Source organism: Medicago sativa, chromosome 3 (assembly GCF_051527215.1).
Source record: "Medicago sativa cultivar Bolivia chromosome 3, Bolivia_mono, whole genome shotgun sequence".
Lineage (NCBI taxonomy): Eukaryota > Viridiplantae > Streptophyta > Magnoliopsida > Fabales > Fabaceae > Medicago > Medicago sativa.
Window position 1 is genome coordinate 79,653,296 of NC_140751.1, and position 18,515 is coordinate 79,671,810.

General features: G+C 32.0%; 2 protein-coding genes and 1 long non-coding RNA gene across 3 annotated transcripts; 2 read left to right on the top strand and 1 right to left on the bottom strand.

Moving 5' to 3' along the window:
- Positions 1-1,570: 1,570 nt before the first annotated feature.
- LOC146940632 (zinc transporter 5-like) lies at positions 1,571-12,560 on the top strand. The gene is made up of 6 exons (XM_085754343.1): positions 1,571-1,708; positions 3,359-3,447; positions 4,039-4,161; positions 10,270-10,817; positions 11,037-11,186; positions 12,073-12,560. The coding sequence occupies exons 2-6, from the start codon at positions 3,438-3,440 to the stop codon at positions 12,376-12,378; spliced, it is 1,137 nt and encodes a 378-aa protein (XP_085610469.1). The 5' UTR covers positions 1,571-1,708; positions 3,359-3,437; the 3' UTR covers positions 12,379-12,560.
- LOC146940633 (uncharacterized) lies at positions 4,986-6,467 on the top strand. The gene is made up of 3 exons (XR_015032099.1): positions 4,986-5,124; positions 5,721-5,745; positions 6,402-6,467. It is a non-coding gene; the product is annotated as an uncharacterized LOC146940633 (long non-coding RNA).
- Positions 12,561-16,579: 4,019 nt separating the features above from the next.
- Positions 16,580-17,564, bottom strand: LOC146940634 (uncharacterized). Its single transcript, XM_085754344.1, has 2 exons — positions 17,030-17,564; positions 16,580-16,794 (listed from the first exon to the last, which is right to left on the bottom strand). The coding sequence occupies exons 1-2, from the start codon at positions 17,459-17,461 to the stop codon at positions 16,681-16,683; spliced, it is 546 nt and encodes a 181-aa protein (XP_085610470.1). The 5' UTR covers positions 17,462-17,564; the 3' UTR covers positions 16,580-16,680.
- Positions 17,565-18,515: the final 951 nt, after the last annotated feature.

An 18,515-nucleotide genomic window follows, 5' to 3' on the forward strand; every position in this document is an offset into this window, starting at 1 on the left:
ATGAGGCAAAAAGAAAAAGAAGAAAAGAAAGAGACGAAATTAAGTTCCAAGCTTATCTCTCAGGATGAGAGATTCCATGTCAGGCAGAGGGCAGTTCCAGTGAGTAGAGCATCTTCCATGTGATTCTTCCTTAGCCATAAAATCTGCACACATGTTTTGTTTCCTAAGAACATGTACAAATGTTGTATTTCCATTTTCATGTAAAACATCTCTAATATGAAGGAAGTCAGTAGCATAAGTAGCATAAGTGTGCAGGGTACGATCATGACCATCGATAATCAGGTCAACTGCTTCCAAACAATCACTCTCACAAATAATGTTAACATAACCTTTTTTACTACAAAAATCAAGACCTATCTGGATAACACGTAACTATTTTTTTTTAATATATATAGTAAAATATTGCATTAATGCTTATAAATATATAGTAAAATATTGCATTAATGCTTATAAAAAAAGATGGAAAGAATATTTAGTAAAAATATTTTTGTCATTTTTTTTAGGTGTGGAAGTACGGGAGACCCTAATATGAACCTCTTTTATTAGGGTCCACCCATGGGTAGTTTTTGTTCCTTTCCATTATTTTATTTTTTTATATGTTCCTTCTCACTTTACACTGTAAAATTGAGAAAAAAAAGTAAAAGTTGTTGGGTTGGAAACCACCGCCACGACCAATTAATCCCACAATTAACAACAACAAATTTACGTGGCTGAATGTAAAAATGAAAGAATAATCAATTCCCAACAAATCTAACTCACTATTTTTTCTACACCTTCAATTTCATGCCGACGAAACACAACAACAACAACAAGCAATGAAAGTGTTCGTTTGATACTTCCAAAAGCACGACAACATCCTTGAAGCCGTCATCATTTCCGACAAGCTTACCAACAGATTCAAATACTATGACATCCTTGTGCGATCAATCATTACATTAAACACTAGTAAATTCATTTCCAATCTTTAATTTGATCAAATATTGATAAGAAAGATGTAGGTAGCATTCAAGGAAGAAGGCTTGTGAGGAACCAAGTGTGAACATCACCGGACTCCAAGCCAACATTCTCTGGGTGCTTACCGACGAAGGTCTTGTCCCACCACTGCTCAACGTTAAGATGTACATGGAAGAAGGATCCGAAATGTGAAATGAAAAAATGGAGTGAAGAAATAGAAGGGAAATGTAAAAGTGATTTGTGCAGCTTAAGCCAAAAAGGAACAAAATCCACCTATTATTGTCGGTCAATTAGTAAGGACCATGGATGGACCATAATAATAGAGGTCCATATTAGGGGGCTTCCGTGGAAGTACTTAGTAAGTTTTAACACACAAAAAACCAATTTGTATGAGTAGTATGAAAGCTACCCTACTTGCCGTCCTTGCATGGTATTTTCTCTTTTATAGAAAAACCATTCCTCGTGGAATGCATGGCATTAATTATTTTACCATAGTTTACATTTACTTTGAGCAGGGTAAAATCGCAATATTCTTTCATTTCCTTTTACCCTTGTGTATTTATTCTTCACCTCTCCTGGCTATGTATTAAGCTATTGACCCCCCGTCTGTTGCAATTAGCTAACCCATCTTTGTTTTTTCACTCAATTGTTTCCAATTAATTTTCCCTATTTTTCTTTCTTTGTAAAGTTCTTTTGTTTTGAAACACGCAGAGAAAGATGAAGAAGAAAAGAAAGAAGGAAGACCACCTACCAAGTAATATATATTTTCTTTTCTTTTTAATTCCTCTTGTCGATCTATTTTAGTTTATCACTTCTTACTTCATTACCAATAATATACTAAGATAAGATTCTAGCATACATACATGTTGGATTGATTGATTAATTAATTAATTTGATTAGCATCGATCACTATGATCTAGCTTCCATGAATCATCATAATTAATTATTAACAACAACCTTAATATCATTATAATTTGTGATATCATTACCAATATTACCAATAATATACTACAACACATCCCCGTAATTTAATTTGTTTTTTGATCATGTGTATTTGAAAGTGTGCTAAAACGGTGACCAAAGAAACCAAAGTGATAAACATGTCGTGAATATCCGAACAAATAATCATAACAAATAGACCTAGATCTAAGTGTGAAGCAAAACTAGAAGCATATTCAAAGCAACAAAGATAAGAAAGAAAGGAAAGAAAACAACACGCCACTATTGTTTAGCCAGCTCGGTCTAAAATGACCTAATCTGGAGGATAAAGCAGCTCTCTAATCCACAATAATGATAGGAGTGATACAAAAAGGTTACAAGAAATTAGGTTCAAACCTCACAAAGAAAAAACCTTAATTTCTACCTAATTTTCAAGTCACCCACACTCACAATGAATCATAAGAGAAAACAATAGATTGATGAAACTTTTTTATACTTCTACTTCCTCTAATGAGATCTCACCACTTAAAGGGTTTACAAATGTTTTCCAACGCAAGAAAAACTCTCACCGAAGACCCTTAACCCTAAAGTTCCCTCCTTTGGGTTTCCATCGTGCCACATTAGACACCCAGCGTGCATGATGTGCAGTTAGTACGCCAATACAATACTATATTATATCCGTTAATCGTATGCCAAGCACTGATGCCACGATAAAACCAGTGACAACCTCCCAAAAAATGAGCCAAAATCGTGCCACGATCCCATGCTCTCGTGTCACGATTTTTTCAGAACGCCAACATCCAATCTTAAGTCAAATATCAAAAAACACAACATGATGATAAATACAACTGAATGGAAGAGGACAAATACCAAGAAACAGAACCAAACAAGGACCGCTTGTGTTGTGGATTTTTATGATCAAATTCCAAGTCTTAATCACCATTGTTGTCTCAAGTTAATTAAAGTTTATTACAAAAGCTCCCAATATTTCAATCTTAGTTACTACAATGTGCCACAAACTCAACAACAACCTCGAAGTCTCAAATAAATTGACATCTTAGCTACCATTCAATTTCAATCTACATTACATTAAATTTCAATCTTAGTTACTAGCTTGTTTCCCTTTTAAGTACGTCTTAGTTACTAAACAAGTCTTACTATTACATTGAACTTTGTTTATTTTATTATGTACTTTATCATATGAAACATTTAATTTTTTTTTCTTCTAATAATATTTAATCATTTGATTTATAAACTGTGAGTATGTGATTACTAATTTGTCTATTTACTCATACTTTCATGTGTTAATACCATTGCATCTTATATTGGTCCACAATTTATTTTTATTGGGGATCACGGTGTAAGTATACATGTCACATGAAGTCATGTTTTTTTTTTTTTTTTGCCTTCAAACTATACTGTTATTATTTGTCCTATAACAACAATGGTTTTTGCTTGATTTCAGTGTTGTTTTCAACATATTGTTTGGTCTTAGCACAAATCTACGGCATGATATCCACATACAATTTTTTCTAAGGGATTCCATGTGGAACAGTAAGTAGAGTTTTTATTTGTTACTTGCTTTTCTTTTAAATTTGATAAAAAATATAATTGTGATTTTTATAGTTCATATTAATCTTTCAAGTATTTATATGCATATAAGTTTTATCTTAAATTTTTTATTATATCTTAGTTGTATCGTATCCTTAATTTTAAAAATATCGTGTACCGGCACATTCGTATCATATAGTACTTCACATAGGACGAATTTATCTTCACATAGAACAAAAAAAAAATTAAAACATAAAATATAAATGAACTATAAAAATTATCTTTACATAGGAAAATTTATACGTATCAGATACATTTCATATCCGAAGTGTGCAACACTGATCTTTACACAGGACAATTTATCTCAATTTAGGACAAAAGCAACTTTTTCGGTTTAATCTGATTTGATTTTTGACATAGGAGACATGACAACAACTATTTTTTTTTTTCACTTTTCAATGAAACTAAAGTTTGAAAGGAGAATCAATTTTATATAATAGTAACCAAACATCTATGACATACTACGTAATTGTATTGTTTATTTTTAAATTTGTGACTTTTGAGAACCAATTACTTAACTCTTTGGCTTTTTAGCTTATGCTTGTTGGTACACCCACATATCAATGAAGAACATGAATATCTTCCCCGACCGCATTGAAAGACTGAGGGTGCAGCCGGTAGGCATAATTGTCACTACTGCTGTCATGGCCACACTTGGTGAGTTATATCGACTGAAACTATATTACTACTTCTATGGTCTTCATTCTTTTGATTGATTTATATCATTATTTTGTTATTTTCCTTTCAAATGAAAGCTTTCTGAAATCATATATGACATTGGTGGGCTTGTATTTTAATTTAGTTGCAGATATACACCTTATGATTATGGTTATAATTTTTCAAGAAAACATTCAGCTCTACGCTTAAGATTGAAACATCTGTTTATTTATTCTTTTAGGCCATAAATCAAAAGATCCTAATTTGAGAAATGAGGTATGGTTATTTAATTGATCCAAGAATGAATATACCAACAATGGATTGGTGTATTCAATATACTAACAATTTTTACTATGATATAGGAAATTTTCAATATACCAACAATGGATTAGTTCAATGGTAAGAAACTTAAACTCCTTTAGCATGTGGTCAGGGATTTGATTCCGGCTCATGTTTATAAAAAAATTCGGTTGGATGGGGAGAACCCACCTCCCTGCTGGTTTATCATAACCATTCTTGTGTTTTAGTGAATATTCTTATTTTAGGAAGGGTTTGATTCCGGCTCATGCCTAAGAAAAAATTTGGTTGGACGGGGAGAGCCCACCTTCCCACTGGTTTCTAAGATACAATCAGATTTTACTGCTTAGTCCAAAGCATTAACTTTTATAAATAATACAAGTGTGAACAGAAGTGTGAATAATATAAGTTTGACTTAATGTTATTATTTACAAGTGCGACTAAACTTATCTCTTTGCTTTATTAAATAATTGTGACTTGTCAACTCCATTGTTAAAACTGTAGTTGAGTTTTAAGATTATCCACATATTTCTCTGAGGTGCATTTTTTCTCTCCATTTTTTATGCAGTATTAGGAAACTTCGTATCAGCTCTGAACAATTATGTTGCAGATCGATATTCATCATATTATTCAGTTTCTGATTATCACGTGTACGAGTTCTGTAAGGTATCTTCGTTGGTTGCTTAGCTTTGGCTATTCCATGTTTTCATGATAGGTGATTGAGTTTTATTTAAACTGTAGCATTAGAAATGTTTTCCCTCTATTCAATTTAGGCTTATTTGTGCTGATTTAAGTTTCTTCGCAGTAGTCTTCCGTAATGTAATGGTAATCTATCATTAATGATGGTATAATAAAATTACTGGTTTGTCAACTTGGACTGTTAGAATTTGTGGTAGGGAACTTCCTTTTGCATAATTAGATGCTGCATTGTCATCATTTAAGTTGTACCTTTTTTTTTAAGGACCATTTAAGTTGTACCTTATAATGTTTTATGTTATCTGATGCATCACCTTTATTTTTATTACTGTTTTGTTGGTCAATGGTGCCTCGAAAAATTCCTGTCACATACCCGAATTCTGTGCAAATAAACTCTTGCTGAAGAGAACCGCTTTTTTTACGTGCAGAATTCTGTTTAACTCATAATTCAGTTCCTTGTTGGATTTAGGTGTAGCTAGTTTGTGCACTAGTTGTAGTCCATACCGTAGTTGTGAATTGTGCATGTTTCAATTTGGAACCTGATGTCCCCTTAATTTCTGTTACAGATATGGAACTGTTCACGCGATGAAGGTAACAACGAATTCATCAGACTGTCATTTCATTCTAGAACAATTTTGATATTCTACTGTGTACGATTAAATTGCAATATTTTAATCAGGAATTAAATAATATTAAAGCAATAATCTTAACCATAGTAATGAAAATCAAGAATGTTGGGGTTCCCACTCAAGTATCTTGGGTGGCTATTTTGTTCTTGAGATTGAACCAATGATGAAAATATATAGAAACTCAGTGGACCTTGAATACAAGTTGTAGTGAACGGTATAACTATTAGAGTAAGATGATATATTCAACCATTATGGTTTGTTGACTCTCTATTGACGAAATGTTCCACCTCAATCACTTGTTGATAGTAGATGGAATCATAGTGGCTGAATTAGATTCACCTTACCAATTGTTGGAGCATGGAAAGTTAAATAATATCTTATACAACTTTGCGTGAACCCAGTAGAAGTTGTTGAAACAACACTATCCTTCTAGTTGGTCGGAATGTCCATTTTTTTCATGACGCTTCTCACCTTCACGCAGAAAGCATTTCTTAGCATGCAATCGTTTATCATATAATACTCAAATTCAAATGGTTAATAATATTAATTTCACATGGTTCCTCATTATTTAAATGGTTCACATTAATTCTTCAAATTAATCTTTTCATGTTCATGCAGTAACTATAGCAGTGTGAGTGAAAGTGAAAATGAACAAGATGAGGCTGCAGGAGCTGTGTCACCAAAGAAAGGGGAGTTTGCCTAAGTGCTCTCCGTGAATATCGATGGTCCACCACACAATCCAAGCTTTAAAGGTTCTATTGTTGTCAATAGTTTAACCTTCACGACCAAGCAGCTATGAAAGCTTTGCTCAACTTTTCTTAAGTACCCTACTTTTCTCTCTTTTTTGGATTTGCTTTGTTTCCCTAAAAAGTTATGAAGCCATGCTTCCCTTCTTGTTTAAGATACATACTACATATTGTCTTATAACAACAATATTGCTTACTTTATTTCAGATTTGTTTACAACACATTGTTTGGTCTTAGCACAGTTCTATGGCTTTTGGATCGTTCTTATATGCCCGGGAAGATTATGTTAATGGCAAGTATCCCTCTTTTTAAGAATATCTGTTAGATTGTAAATAAAGTAATTGTATTGAATGGTATAATTCTAGACAGGAGTAGACCTAGACAGGAGTAATTGCATTATGAGACAGGGCCGGCCCTAGGCATAGGCCGGGAGTGCAGCGGCCTAGGGCCCTTGCCGGTAGGGGGCCCTAAATATTTTTTACGATAGGGGGTGTATATAGAATTATTTGGTTCTTAGGGGGTGTGTATAGCAAAGTTTACTGAAAGGCTCAAATATGTTGAAAGGCTGTGCTGAAGCCTGTTAATGTTTATGGCCCTTTTGTCTCAATTTTCTATATATACCCTCTTATATAAAAATATTTCTATATACACCCTTCCTATAATTTTTTTTAGTTTTTCTTTATAATGTGCCAAAAAAATTATTATCGAATAAATTTGTGATATTTTTTGGGTCCTTTATTTCTAATAATGTGCCTTACTAATATTAAATATATTGGCCATATTTATTATCCAAGAAATTGGGAATTTTATAACAAAACAAATTATATTTTAGTTTAAGATAAGCCTACTAGAGAAATTAATCTTAATGTTGTCTTTAAAATGTTCCAAAACAAGTAAAACCATACAAAAAGATGTTATAAACAACCTAGAGTTACTAGTCATTATATTGCTACCAAAATCAGCCTTTATCATGTTTACAGCAGTGTAAATTAAAATGCCAGCTGACAATGAATCCAGAACACCTTCCACTACAAGTGCACCGGGAGAGTTTGGGTTATACCCTAAAGCAAGCCATGTTCCAATGCCAACACCACTCGGCATAGTTAGTGCAAATAAACAAGCCATTACTATTGCCTTTGAAGTGTTGAACCGGGCTTGGGAGATGCTTCCTCCAAGTGCAAACCCTTCGAAAAATTGGTGGAAACATAATGCCACAATTAGTGGCCGTATTTCATATGGATTTACTGAAACTCCTAAGGATAGTCCAAACGATTACAGAATGTGATACTATCCCAAGCTCCAAAATCACTGAAACTATGCCGTGTTGTCGAATTTCAGTTTCAGTTTCTTGTTCTTCTATATGAGCAGTAATTAGGGCATCATGGCCATTTTCAAACAAACCTTCATTTTCTAGGTCTTCCACCACCGCTGCTGCCTGTTTTTGCTCCATGTACCGATTTCCAACGACATCAAGCAAAAGAGTTAACACCAACCCAACCATGAAAAATATCCCGGTGAACGGAAACTTTTTCAGAGTAGAGTATTGTTTTTCCTGTGAGATATTGGAGCAGTAGTTGCCAGAAATCTTGGAAAGAAAACATGACGATTAAGGATCGGAGATAGGTGACAAGAAAGTTGATTGGATGAAGAGAAGTAAATGGTTTATCGGATGAATGAAGAGAAGAGGAACTGAGGTGTTTTAGGTGACAAGATATAAAAATGAGTTTGGTCTTGGAAGAGGTAGTATATATAGACCCTGAATGAAGCTAAACCATAATAATGGCATAAAAGGAGGATTAAGTACAAGAAAAGAAGAGAAAGTATTATTAATTTTAAAATGATTTATAAGACAGATTGATATAATAAAGTTGGAGGGCCGAGTCAATGTGGAACATAACACCGGTACCAAGTAAATCAAAATTGCAATCAAATTGGTTTTGGGGGAAAGGAGGGGTAGATTTAGCTAGAATTGGTGATGTTTACCTTTCATGCATTTGTATTCTGTTATAACTTATATATGTTGATGTATGTACTACTTAATTATTATTTTCCCAATTTCTTTCTTTGAAATGTGTCCATGTCCATAATCTTAATGGATCCCACACTTTTGTTTTTTTCTTTTTTGGGGAAATATTCTATGGATTTAATTAGAACAAGTACAAGATAATTATCTACTCCTTATTATTGTCATTTTCATTTACTTGAGCATGCTAGAGAATATTTAATATGACTGGTTATCACAAACACCTAATATAATATATTTAGGTTCTAAATTTATAATCATTACAACTCCAATACCATTTCTAGCACTTGAGAATTTGACTTAATATTGTTTCATATCAGCAAAAGTCCTCAGAGATATCTCAAATAATTAAGATTGAGTTCTTCTTAGTTCAAATTTAGTGCACTTTCACAGTTCATAGAAAAATTATAAAAATTTACAGAGGAAGCAAAACAACATAAAATGGAGGATTATGCATGAGAAATGTCTCCACAATGGAAGATATCAGTTTTGATTAATCTTGAATGGTAGTGTAGAGACTAACAAATGAACAGTATTACATTACTGGATAATCAAGTAGTTGTGTGGTGTCCAACACAATGATTACAACTTGGTCAATTGATGATTGTAGGGCGCAAATGTTGGGAAATCAAGTGTGAGTCACCCACATTTGAGGGGTAATCAAATGTGAGTGATTATGTCCTACATCGACTAGGAATGGAGGAAACAAAGGATATATAAGAGAGGGAACCCATAAACTCGTCAATTTGAAAATAAGAGAGTGGTGATTAAAGAATTAAGTGTTGAAAATAGAGTTTTATTAAGTTAAAGAATTCACTCATACCAATTTGAAAGGACTAATTTAACTTTAAAAAAAAAATCCACTCATCACAGCAGCAAATGTAGCATAACGTAGGCGTAGGAGTAGTTAGTTTTTTTTTTTTTTTTTTGGTCGAAAATAGGAGTAGTTAGTTATCTATAATAAAGTCGAATCGAACTAAAAAGAAATGACCCCGTCACAAACTATAATTCTCAATCATATGCAAATCCAAACTCATGGCATAGCATAGTACTTAGTAGCATACCTTATTACCACCTTCCAAAACTTCAATCATGCTGGCATGAAAAGTACCAGCTTTTCCATTCATATATATGTATTTTTTTCTTTTTTATTTCGTTTTCTAATTATTATATATAGATATTCAAGTTAAATAATTCTGCATTTCCAAATATCGAAACCAAAAGAGTTGACTATGAATTTGAGCTGTATTTTTGTTGTTGATAATAAAACTTTATCGAGCTGTACATTTTTAAAATAAAAAATAAAAGAAAAAAAATATCGTCATTTAGCACACCGAAATCAAGTATTTCCCTCTTGGCTTATTGACTCTGTACTTAAACACTTCAAAACCAATAGTCCAATGCACACTTATGTCGACATTTTACGACATTGTATATAGTCTAATAAAATAAATAACAAGCCATATGAACGGAAACAAATTCCATCTTTGTTGCTGTCAGTATGTGCATATTATAATGTAACATGGAAATATCAGATTAAAATATTCAATCTCAATTTTGAAAACCTACAAATTCACCTAAGAACATATCCATATAAACTCATCTTGGTTATTGTCATTAAGTGCATATCCTCTAAAATCTGAATTTCTAACAATTGAAATGGGATTCAAAAAAGATGTCAAACTCTTTGTTCTTTGGATCCTCATTCTTTGTATAGTCCCAACTCTAATAGCCGCAGAGTGCACATGTGACGAAGAAGATGAAGAAAGGGACAGATCCAAAGCTCTACGCTACAAAATAGCAGCTTTAGTGTCAATATTAGTTGCAAGTGCAATCGGTGTTTGTCTCCCACTTCTTGGCAAAGTGATACCGGCGTTAAGCCCTGAAAAAGATATATTTTTTATCATCAAAGCATTTGCTGCCGGTGTGATTTTGGCAACCGGTTTCATTCATGTGCTTCCTGATGCTTTTGAGAATCTTACTTCTCCTTGTTTAAACGAACATCCTTGGGGTGATTTTCCATTCACTGGTTTTGTGGCTATGTGCACCGCTATGGGGACTCTTATGGTTGATACTTACGCCACTGCTTATTTTCAGAACCATTATTCTAAAAGGGCACCGGCACAGGTTGAAAGTCAGGCAACCCCAGACGTGGAGAATGAAGAACATACACATGTTCATGCTCACGCATCACATAGTCATGCACATGGTCATATTTCTTTGGATCAATCATCAGAACTTCTTCGTCATAGGGTCATATCACAGGTAATAATAATATAAATTTAATCATATAAAGATACTTGTGCATGAGATATGAATATGATTTCATCTCTATGAGAAGTTTTTTGCACGCTAACAATATATTATTTTACTTTTTAATCATCTAATATGCAAAATAATATATATATCCTTGAAATATAAATGTTGAACTTTTAGTTTGAATTGATTGAGATGAATTTTTATTTTTTTTTGAGTTAATCATAGGTGTTGGAGTTGGGAATTATTGTTCACTCTGTTATCATAGGAATTTCTCTAGGTGCTTCAGAGAGTCCTAAAACTGTAAGACCATTGGTAGCTGCGTTGACTTTTCATCAGTTCTTTGAAGGCATGGGACTTGGAAGTTGTATAACTCAGGTATATCATATACACCATCCGGTCACTATTATAAACAAAAATCAACATTTTAGATTCATTCATTAAATGATGTATGTGATATATAATAAAGATCATATACATCATTAATTGATCGAATCTAAAATGTAAATTTTTTTTTATAATAGTGACCGGGGGGTGTACAAATATATCATTGAACTAGTGTGCATGAATTCTTATCAAGCTATCTCTGACCGTTCATGAGTTTGATTTGGTTGATGTGAATTGTGAAATATTAACTATGGATCAGGATTTCAAATATAAGTACGGTGAACTATTGGTCACACTTGAATCTATAAACATAAGATACTTTATGATGTTCTTAGCTTATATGTTGATTTTTAGACATCTTGATCCTTTCAAGTGATTTATGACCAGTGTATTTGTTTGTTTGGTGCCCTTGTTTGTTGTTGTATATGTTCAAAAGATGTAAAATGCATGACTGTTTATTCAAAAAATATTATCTTATGAAACATTGTCTTTTCGTTACTTTTTTGGGTGGTATATATACCGCTTTTTTAGTATGCATTCTTCTTTCTTAATTAATCGGTGAAGGATTGCTTTATGCATAAACAATTTCACATATCATCATTATCTGTATTAAAAACTTAAGTTTTCTAATATAAAATATAGAAATCACGAAAATTGTATCTTCAACATAAACTATAAAAATGTTTTGATCCGTGAGAAATTCAATAATCACCTTCAACCGAATCTCCATATACAAATAAAAAATTTCAACTAACAATGTTAAACTTTTCTATAACATTTAGTTAATGTTTAATTATGCAAAACTAATTACTATAAGTTATGTGTTTGTTATATTATAAGAGATTGTGCACCTTAATTGAAAGTGCAATCATTGCAGGCAAATTTCAAGAGTCTATCAATTACAGTCATGGGATTGTTCTTTGCTTTGACTACTCCAGTAGGAATAGGAATTGGCTTAGGGATCAGCAATGTTTATGATGCGAACAGTCCAACTGCCCTTATTGTTGAAGGAATCTTCAATGCAGCTTCAGCTGGGATCTTAATCTATATGGCACTTGTAGATCTTCTTGCTGCTGACTTCATGAATCCAAGGATGCAAAAGAATGGTAGGCTTCAATTTGGATCCAATATATCTCTTCTACTAGGAGCTGGTTGTATGTCTCTTCTAGCCAAATGGGCTTAGCTAGGTGTTTGAATATTCTTAAATTTCATTTCCTTGCAAATTGTTCATTTAAAGTCCTTGATGATTTCCAAGTATGCCTATAATAATAAACCTGCTATCAAAGACTGCATGAATATACAGTTTCGCATCACATTCAGCTTAAACTGGTTCATGTTTATCAATTTTGGCATTTTGGTGGACTATTCGGGAGTTGAGAAATGAGTGATCTTATTTGATGTGTCTGATTTTTGTGTTATTTTGGGTTGGATTATGATATTGTCCTTCTTGACTTGATTGAAGCTGGACCAATGTCTCTCTATTATGAGTGGTGTGTTGCATCTCTATGTTGTATTCGAAAAGCCCTAGTCGCTTCGCCTTACTGGGTTTGGCAAGGGCTTGGTTCTCGTCTTGTGCTTCTTTTCTTGTATAATTATAGTACTCATTGAACTTTCATCATAATATATTTTAAATCTTTTGATTTGTTTGTTCAAAAATTTACATCCAGGACTAAGGTTGATCAGGTTTAGCAAAATTACCTATCTCAATTAGTATTTTGTTAATTAACTAGGCTTTGTTTATTCTATATCAACGTTGTTTTTTTCCTATTGAAAAAGTTCTCTCAACATTAATTATTAATGAATAATTCACTATAATACAAGGAAGAGTGTTATTTGAACAATCAATTTGGTTGACAACTTATATGACAACCATAATTTACAAAGAAAATGTAGGTATTTGCATGGAAACCAACACAATAGAGAGATAAAGTAAAAAATAATGTAAGTATGAGAGAGAAGTTGTCACCAAATGGATGTTCAAATATCATTCCTCTAATATAAGTTACGAAACGATCTTTATATCAATCTAAACTCCGAACGCGCTATCACATTCATATACCATCGGGACATAACATATATAATATTCATCGGAAGATATTGAATGACATTATTTGACATTTATTTTGATTTCATCAAAAAAATCAATGGTGAACACTCTAGTATTTATGGAGTTTGGTTGGGTATATGTACCTCATCTAATTATTAAAATAAAGGGAAAATTACACTCACCTCCCCTAAAGTTTGCCAATATGACACAAACACCCCCTCTAGTTTTAAAACATACATTAAACACCCTTAAGTTTTGATCAAATATACAAACACACCCCTTTTTGGTTAACCCCGTCAATTTTCCGTTAATTTTTCCACCATTAATAGTCAACCCACTTTAATCCACTCATTGTGAGATTACACCATTTTCAATCAAACAGTATAATCTTGAAATAAGAGAGGTACGTAGAAAGCTACACCATATTGTTGAAGCAACTCCCATTTAATTTGCCATTTCCTTCTTTTCACCAAGAAATTTGAGTATTTCCCTGAATTACTTCGATAATATAACACAATAGTACCTATTAAAAAATATAGCTTAATTCATAAACACCTATCAGTGTGCAGAGCAAGAATCATGGTGAAACATAATCCATTTTCTACTTAAATAGGTCCCAAATGAAAAAACTTTGAAAAGGGGATGCAAAGTTTGGATGTGCCGTAAAGGAAATTTGAGGTTTGGGCTGGACATCACAGAAAAAACAGATAATTTAAAGTATGAATACTTATTGTACAGAAACTGTCACATGTTCTTAGTTTTGTTTCTTTGAAAAGACATGAGGATTTTAGTGTTTTGATAAAACGGCAGGTTAACTCACTGTCAATGAAGGGGAGGTAAGTGTCAAGTTAAAATATAGAGGGGTGTGAATGACATTTTAAATGACCTCGGGGGAGGTCAATGTAATTATCCCTAAAATAAATTTATCAATTTTTTGTTATGAGAATTATTGAATATCAATCCTTTTTACCGAATAAAAAATTATCAATTTTGTATTTTTTGTTTTGAGAATAATATATAGAATATGAATCCTTGCGCGGTGTTTTTTCTATTAAAACATGTTTAATGTTCTTGGTGGCCTTTCTCTTAATCCATCTTGATTTTGAATCATCGAAGTGTCAAACATAATGGTCAAAATTATCTTATGCACCAATATTACTTTGAAAAAATTTATAATTAACTATATAAATCATGAGCAATGTTATATCTCTAGAAAAATAACATCAAAAATTCTTCAAGAATAAAGAGTAGTCAATCACAATGCACTATTTGTCACAATTCAAGGAGGTGTGGCTGAAAAAATAGGAAGTGAACAAATAAATCATACAATTAAAACTTGTCAGATGTGTCTTGAAAAATTATTGATGTTATTTTTCTAGAGAAATAGCATTTTCCGTAAATCATATACGAAATAAATATTTGTTATTGATTAATGAACTAAAATGTGTTATTTCATGAATCAATTAGTTAAAAAAGAAAAATGCATGTGCACCAAAAAAAATGCATTTCAATGGTAACCTATCTATATCTATGTGAGTTTAACTCAGTTGATAATGGTATGGATATTGCATATTATATGCAGGGGCCGATGTTCGAATCTCAAACACCCCACTTCTCCACATTTAAAATGTGTGAACTAACCACTAGTCTACTTGACAAAAAAAAATGGTAACCTATCTATTAAATATCTTCATGATAAAAATTTGAAAAAATTATAATACATCAATTATAGTTTTATTTATAAATGATACATAGACCAAATATTTGTCAATTAGTTAAAAAAGGTATTTCACGAATCAATCATTTAAAAGTGAAGCCGTTTCAAAAAAAAAAAAAATCATTTAAAAGTGAAATATGCATTTCATTAGTAATTTAGTTTTTTTTTTAAGAGGAGTAATTTAGTTTTTCTCGAATATCATTTAGATGAAAAATTCATGAATATATTTTAGATAAAAAATTTAAAAAAATTATAATACACTAATTATAATTTATTACTAAAATTATACATATGACCCTTAAAAAATGTACATAAGACAAATTTTTATGATTGGTCAATTAACTAAAATATAACTTTTTTTTTTACATTTTTTAACAAGCTATGTCGAGTACCAAAAATAAAATAAAATAGAGTCTATATTATTTTGTTGAGGTTGGATTAACAAGAAGAAAATGTTAGGAAAAGTGGTGTGTAGTGTGTCTGTGTAGAGCTTCTCATATATGCACGTCCAAAATCCAAATGACACCACACAAACACTGTGTTTCTAGGATAGATCATATTACAAAGATAAATTCTGCATCAAATAAACATGTAATGGAAGGAGATTTAAAGAAAAGCACTAATGAACTTATGGAATATGAACGTGTCGTCTAAAATTCAAGTTTTCAAGAGAATGAAAATGTGTCACACCTTTGCTTCTCATGTCCTTTTGCATAACCGGTCTGGATAAAGGTTGGCACATAGATTGGAACATCAATGACACTAGATAACGTTGGGCAACATCACTTTGTTCGGTTCAGAAAGATGGTGAGGGGGGAGGATTCACAAAAAATGGTGTATTTGGTTGATGAGAAATGAAGTATTGGTCAAAGGCTCAATTGGTGAAGTTTATGTTGTTCTAGACAATTACTAAAATAAAACTCGTTCATGGAATTGGTTTGTTGCTACAGAGATAAATCTTGCTTAATTTTTTTTATAATGGTGCTCTAATCCTTTGTCTCGCTTTCAAAGTGGTTAACACTATACGCCACCAAAAAAAAGTGGTTAACACTATTTAAATTTTCAAGAAAAATAACCAGTAAATCATTGTGTATTAGTAAATATATAAATTTACAAACAAAAAAAAAAAATTGTTTGGTGCCCTAAAGCCCCTGCATATGGAGGGTTGGGTTCAAGAAGGGATCCCACCATTTTGATGCATTGTACGCAATCTTATCCTATTTTTTACACAAGAGACCGTTTTTAAGACTTGAATATGTGATATTTCAGTTACATGTCAACAATTTTAACGTTGCGCAGTCTTATCAATTTTAACGTTTCTGCCACCCAAAAGTTGTTTTCGTTTGAATTTACGCGACCCATTTCTCTCAATCATATATTGTTGAATTTGGATCAAGGTGCTCTATCAAAGCAATCAACAAAGGTAGTTTCTCCTTTGGATTATTGGGGGAATATTGCTTGTTGGTGTAAGAACAACCAACACTAACATTGCTGGTGCATCAACTTGCCAGAATGGCCGTTACTAATCCCAGTTGTTTATGACATGATGTACCCCAAAATATTGTGTGAGTGAATTTTCAATGACATTTCGTTTATCTTATTAATAAAAATAACAAAGAGTTTTCAATATTATCATACATATACTTGAACTTAACAACGAAAAGAGATAAACGTGGGAATAGAGTGCTTTGGTTATTGATTGGATACCAATATTACAATATTTAAAAATCTCCATCTTTGAAAGACATTGGTAGCATCACATGAGCAATGGGGTCTCTCTTCACCTTCCATCTCTTGAACTGTTTTGAAGCAGCTTTCAATGCCCTGCCCCATCTCTGTATCACATAGTAGCACCCACAAGTTATCACCAATAATTACTTCAATTTCATCATTTTACTAAGTTAATCAATTCAATTAATCTACATAAAAATCTCAACAATAGTAAAGTGACCAAAGAGTTTAAAAAAAAAAAAGACAAATTTTGATGAATACCCAATATCATAAAACAGAACAGAAAATAAAAGATTTGCTTAAAATATATAAATGTAACACAAAAACTCAAAGAAATACCTTATTATTGATGATGGGGTTACATGCACATTTGATCCTTGAAGGTGTTGGGGAGAAATCAGAAGCAATCTTGTTGTTCTTATTATGTTTCTTAATGAAACCAAATTTGAGATTGAAGGAATTAGAAGTGAACTTCTTCCTAAGCTTAGAACCAACCTTGTTGACACTGCATCTAGCTCCTAAGCCAATGTCATAGGAGAGTTTCTTTGGAGTAATGAGATCCAAATCCATGGGAGAATAGGGTCTTGGAACCAAAGGGGACCAAATAGTGCTTTGAGAGTAGTCAAAATCATAAGCAGAGTTATCTGGGAATTTGCAGAGAAGCTCTAGTGACATGAATGGTTCTAAATATTCAACAACTTTTGTAGTGTTCAGTAACAATGGTTGTTGTTGTTCTTCTTCTGCTTCTTGTGGTTCTTCTAAAGATTTCATTGCTAAATCAAAGTGTTACTGTTTGGTTAATTGCTTTCTCTGTTTTCTTCAAAAGCTTTGATTTGGTTGGATTTGTTTTGCATTGTAATCCAATAAAGGAGGAGAGAGAGAAATAAACGACAAAAAAAGGAGCCGTTGTATGTCATGTCACAACTTGTGTAATGTGCAATGTAATCATAAATAAATCAAACAATAAATAAAGGGTATTACTTCCATCAACTTTTATCCAATATTACATGGTGTTAGAAAAAGTGTTGAAAAGTGAGTGTTGCTAACATTTTTTTAGATATAAAATATCTTCTACGTTCATTTTTATAAAAAATAATTAGACTAATTTTTGTCCCGATTATAAAAAAATATAATATATAAAAATATTTTCAAAAGAAGGAATTGTTTATATTAATTCATTTATGTACTCTTGTCTTGTGTTTATAATAATTATAAATTAACATATTTTTAAAGAATAATTTGGTTTTTTTAAATGAATAATTTGGTTATATTTTTGCTTAAAATATCAATAACTATTTTAAACGTTGTCCTTAATTTTAGTGATTTGTATTTTGTTTCTTGCAACAACAAATAAAATTAGAGGGGTAAAACTATGAAAGTATAGACCAATTATCACGTTAGACGTGTAGGTTATAAATTTTAAGAGAAATGATAGGGTCACTCTCTAACACTCTCTTTTAACACACCCAATGAAAATTAGACAAATCACCCACTTTTTTTATTCAATTAACTGGTTACCGGTTGTTCAGGTTAAGTGAAACAGCATTTTTTATTTTTATTTTATAAGAAATAAAAACATTTGTAGAGTGAATTGATGTTCTTAAAAAAAAAAGGCATAAATATGCCTTTAGTCTCTGCACTTTCATCAGATTTTGGCATTGGTCCCTGCACTTTTTTTTGTTTGGAATTGGTCCCTGCACTTTGTAAAAATATTGGTATTGATCCCTCTGTTAACTTTCTGTTAAAAAAAAAACACAAAACTATTGGTATTGGTCCCTGCACTTTGTAAAAATATTGGTATTAGTCCTTGCACTTTGCAAAAATA

Coding starts and splice junctions, on each gene's coding strand:
- LOC146940632 (XM_085754343.1), top strand. Junction 4,162..10,269: donor TGCTGTCATGGCCACACTTG/GTGAGTTATATC, acceptor TTCTTTGTATAG/TCCCAACTCTAATAGCCGCA. Junction 10,818..11,036: donor GTCATAGGGTCATATCACAG/GTAATAATAATA, acceptor AGTTAATCATAG/GTGTTGGAGTTGGGAATTAT.
- LOC146940634 (XM_085754344.1), bottom strand. CDS start 17,461: ATGAAATCTTTAGAAGAACCACAAGAAGCAGAAGAAGAACAACAACAA. Junction 16,795..17,029: donor ACCCCATCATCAATAATAAG/GTATTTCTTTGA, acceptor TATGTGATACAG/AGATGGGGCAGGGCATTGAA.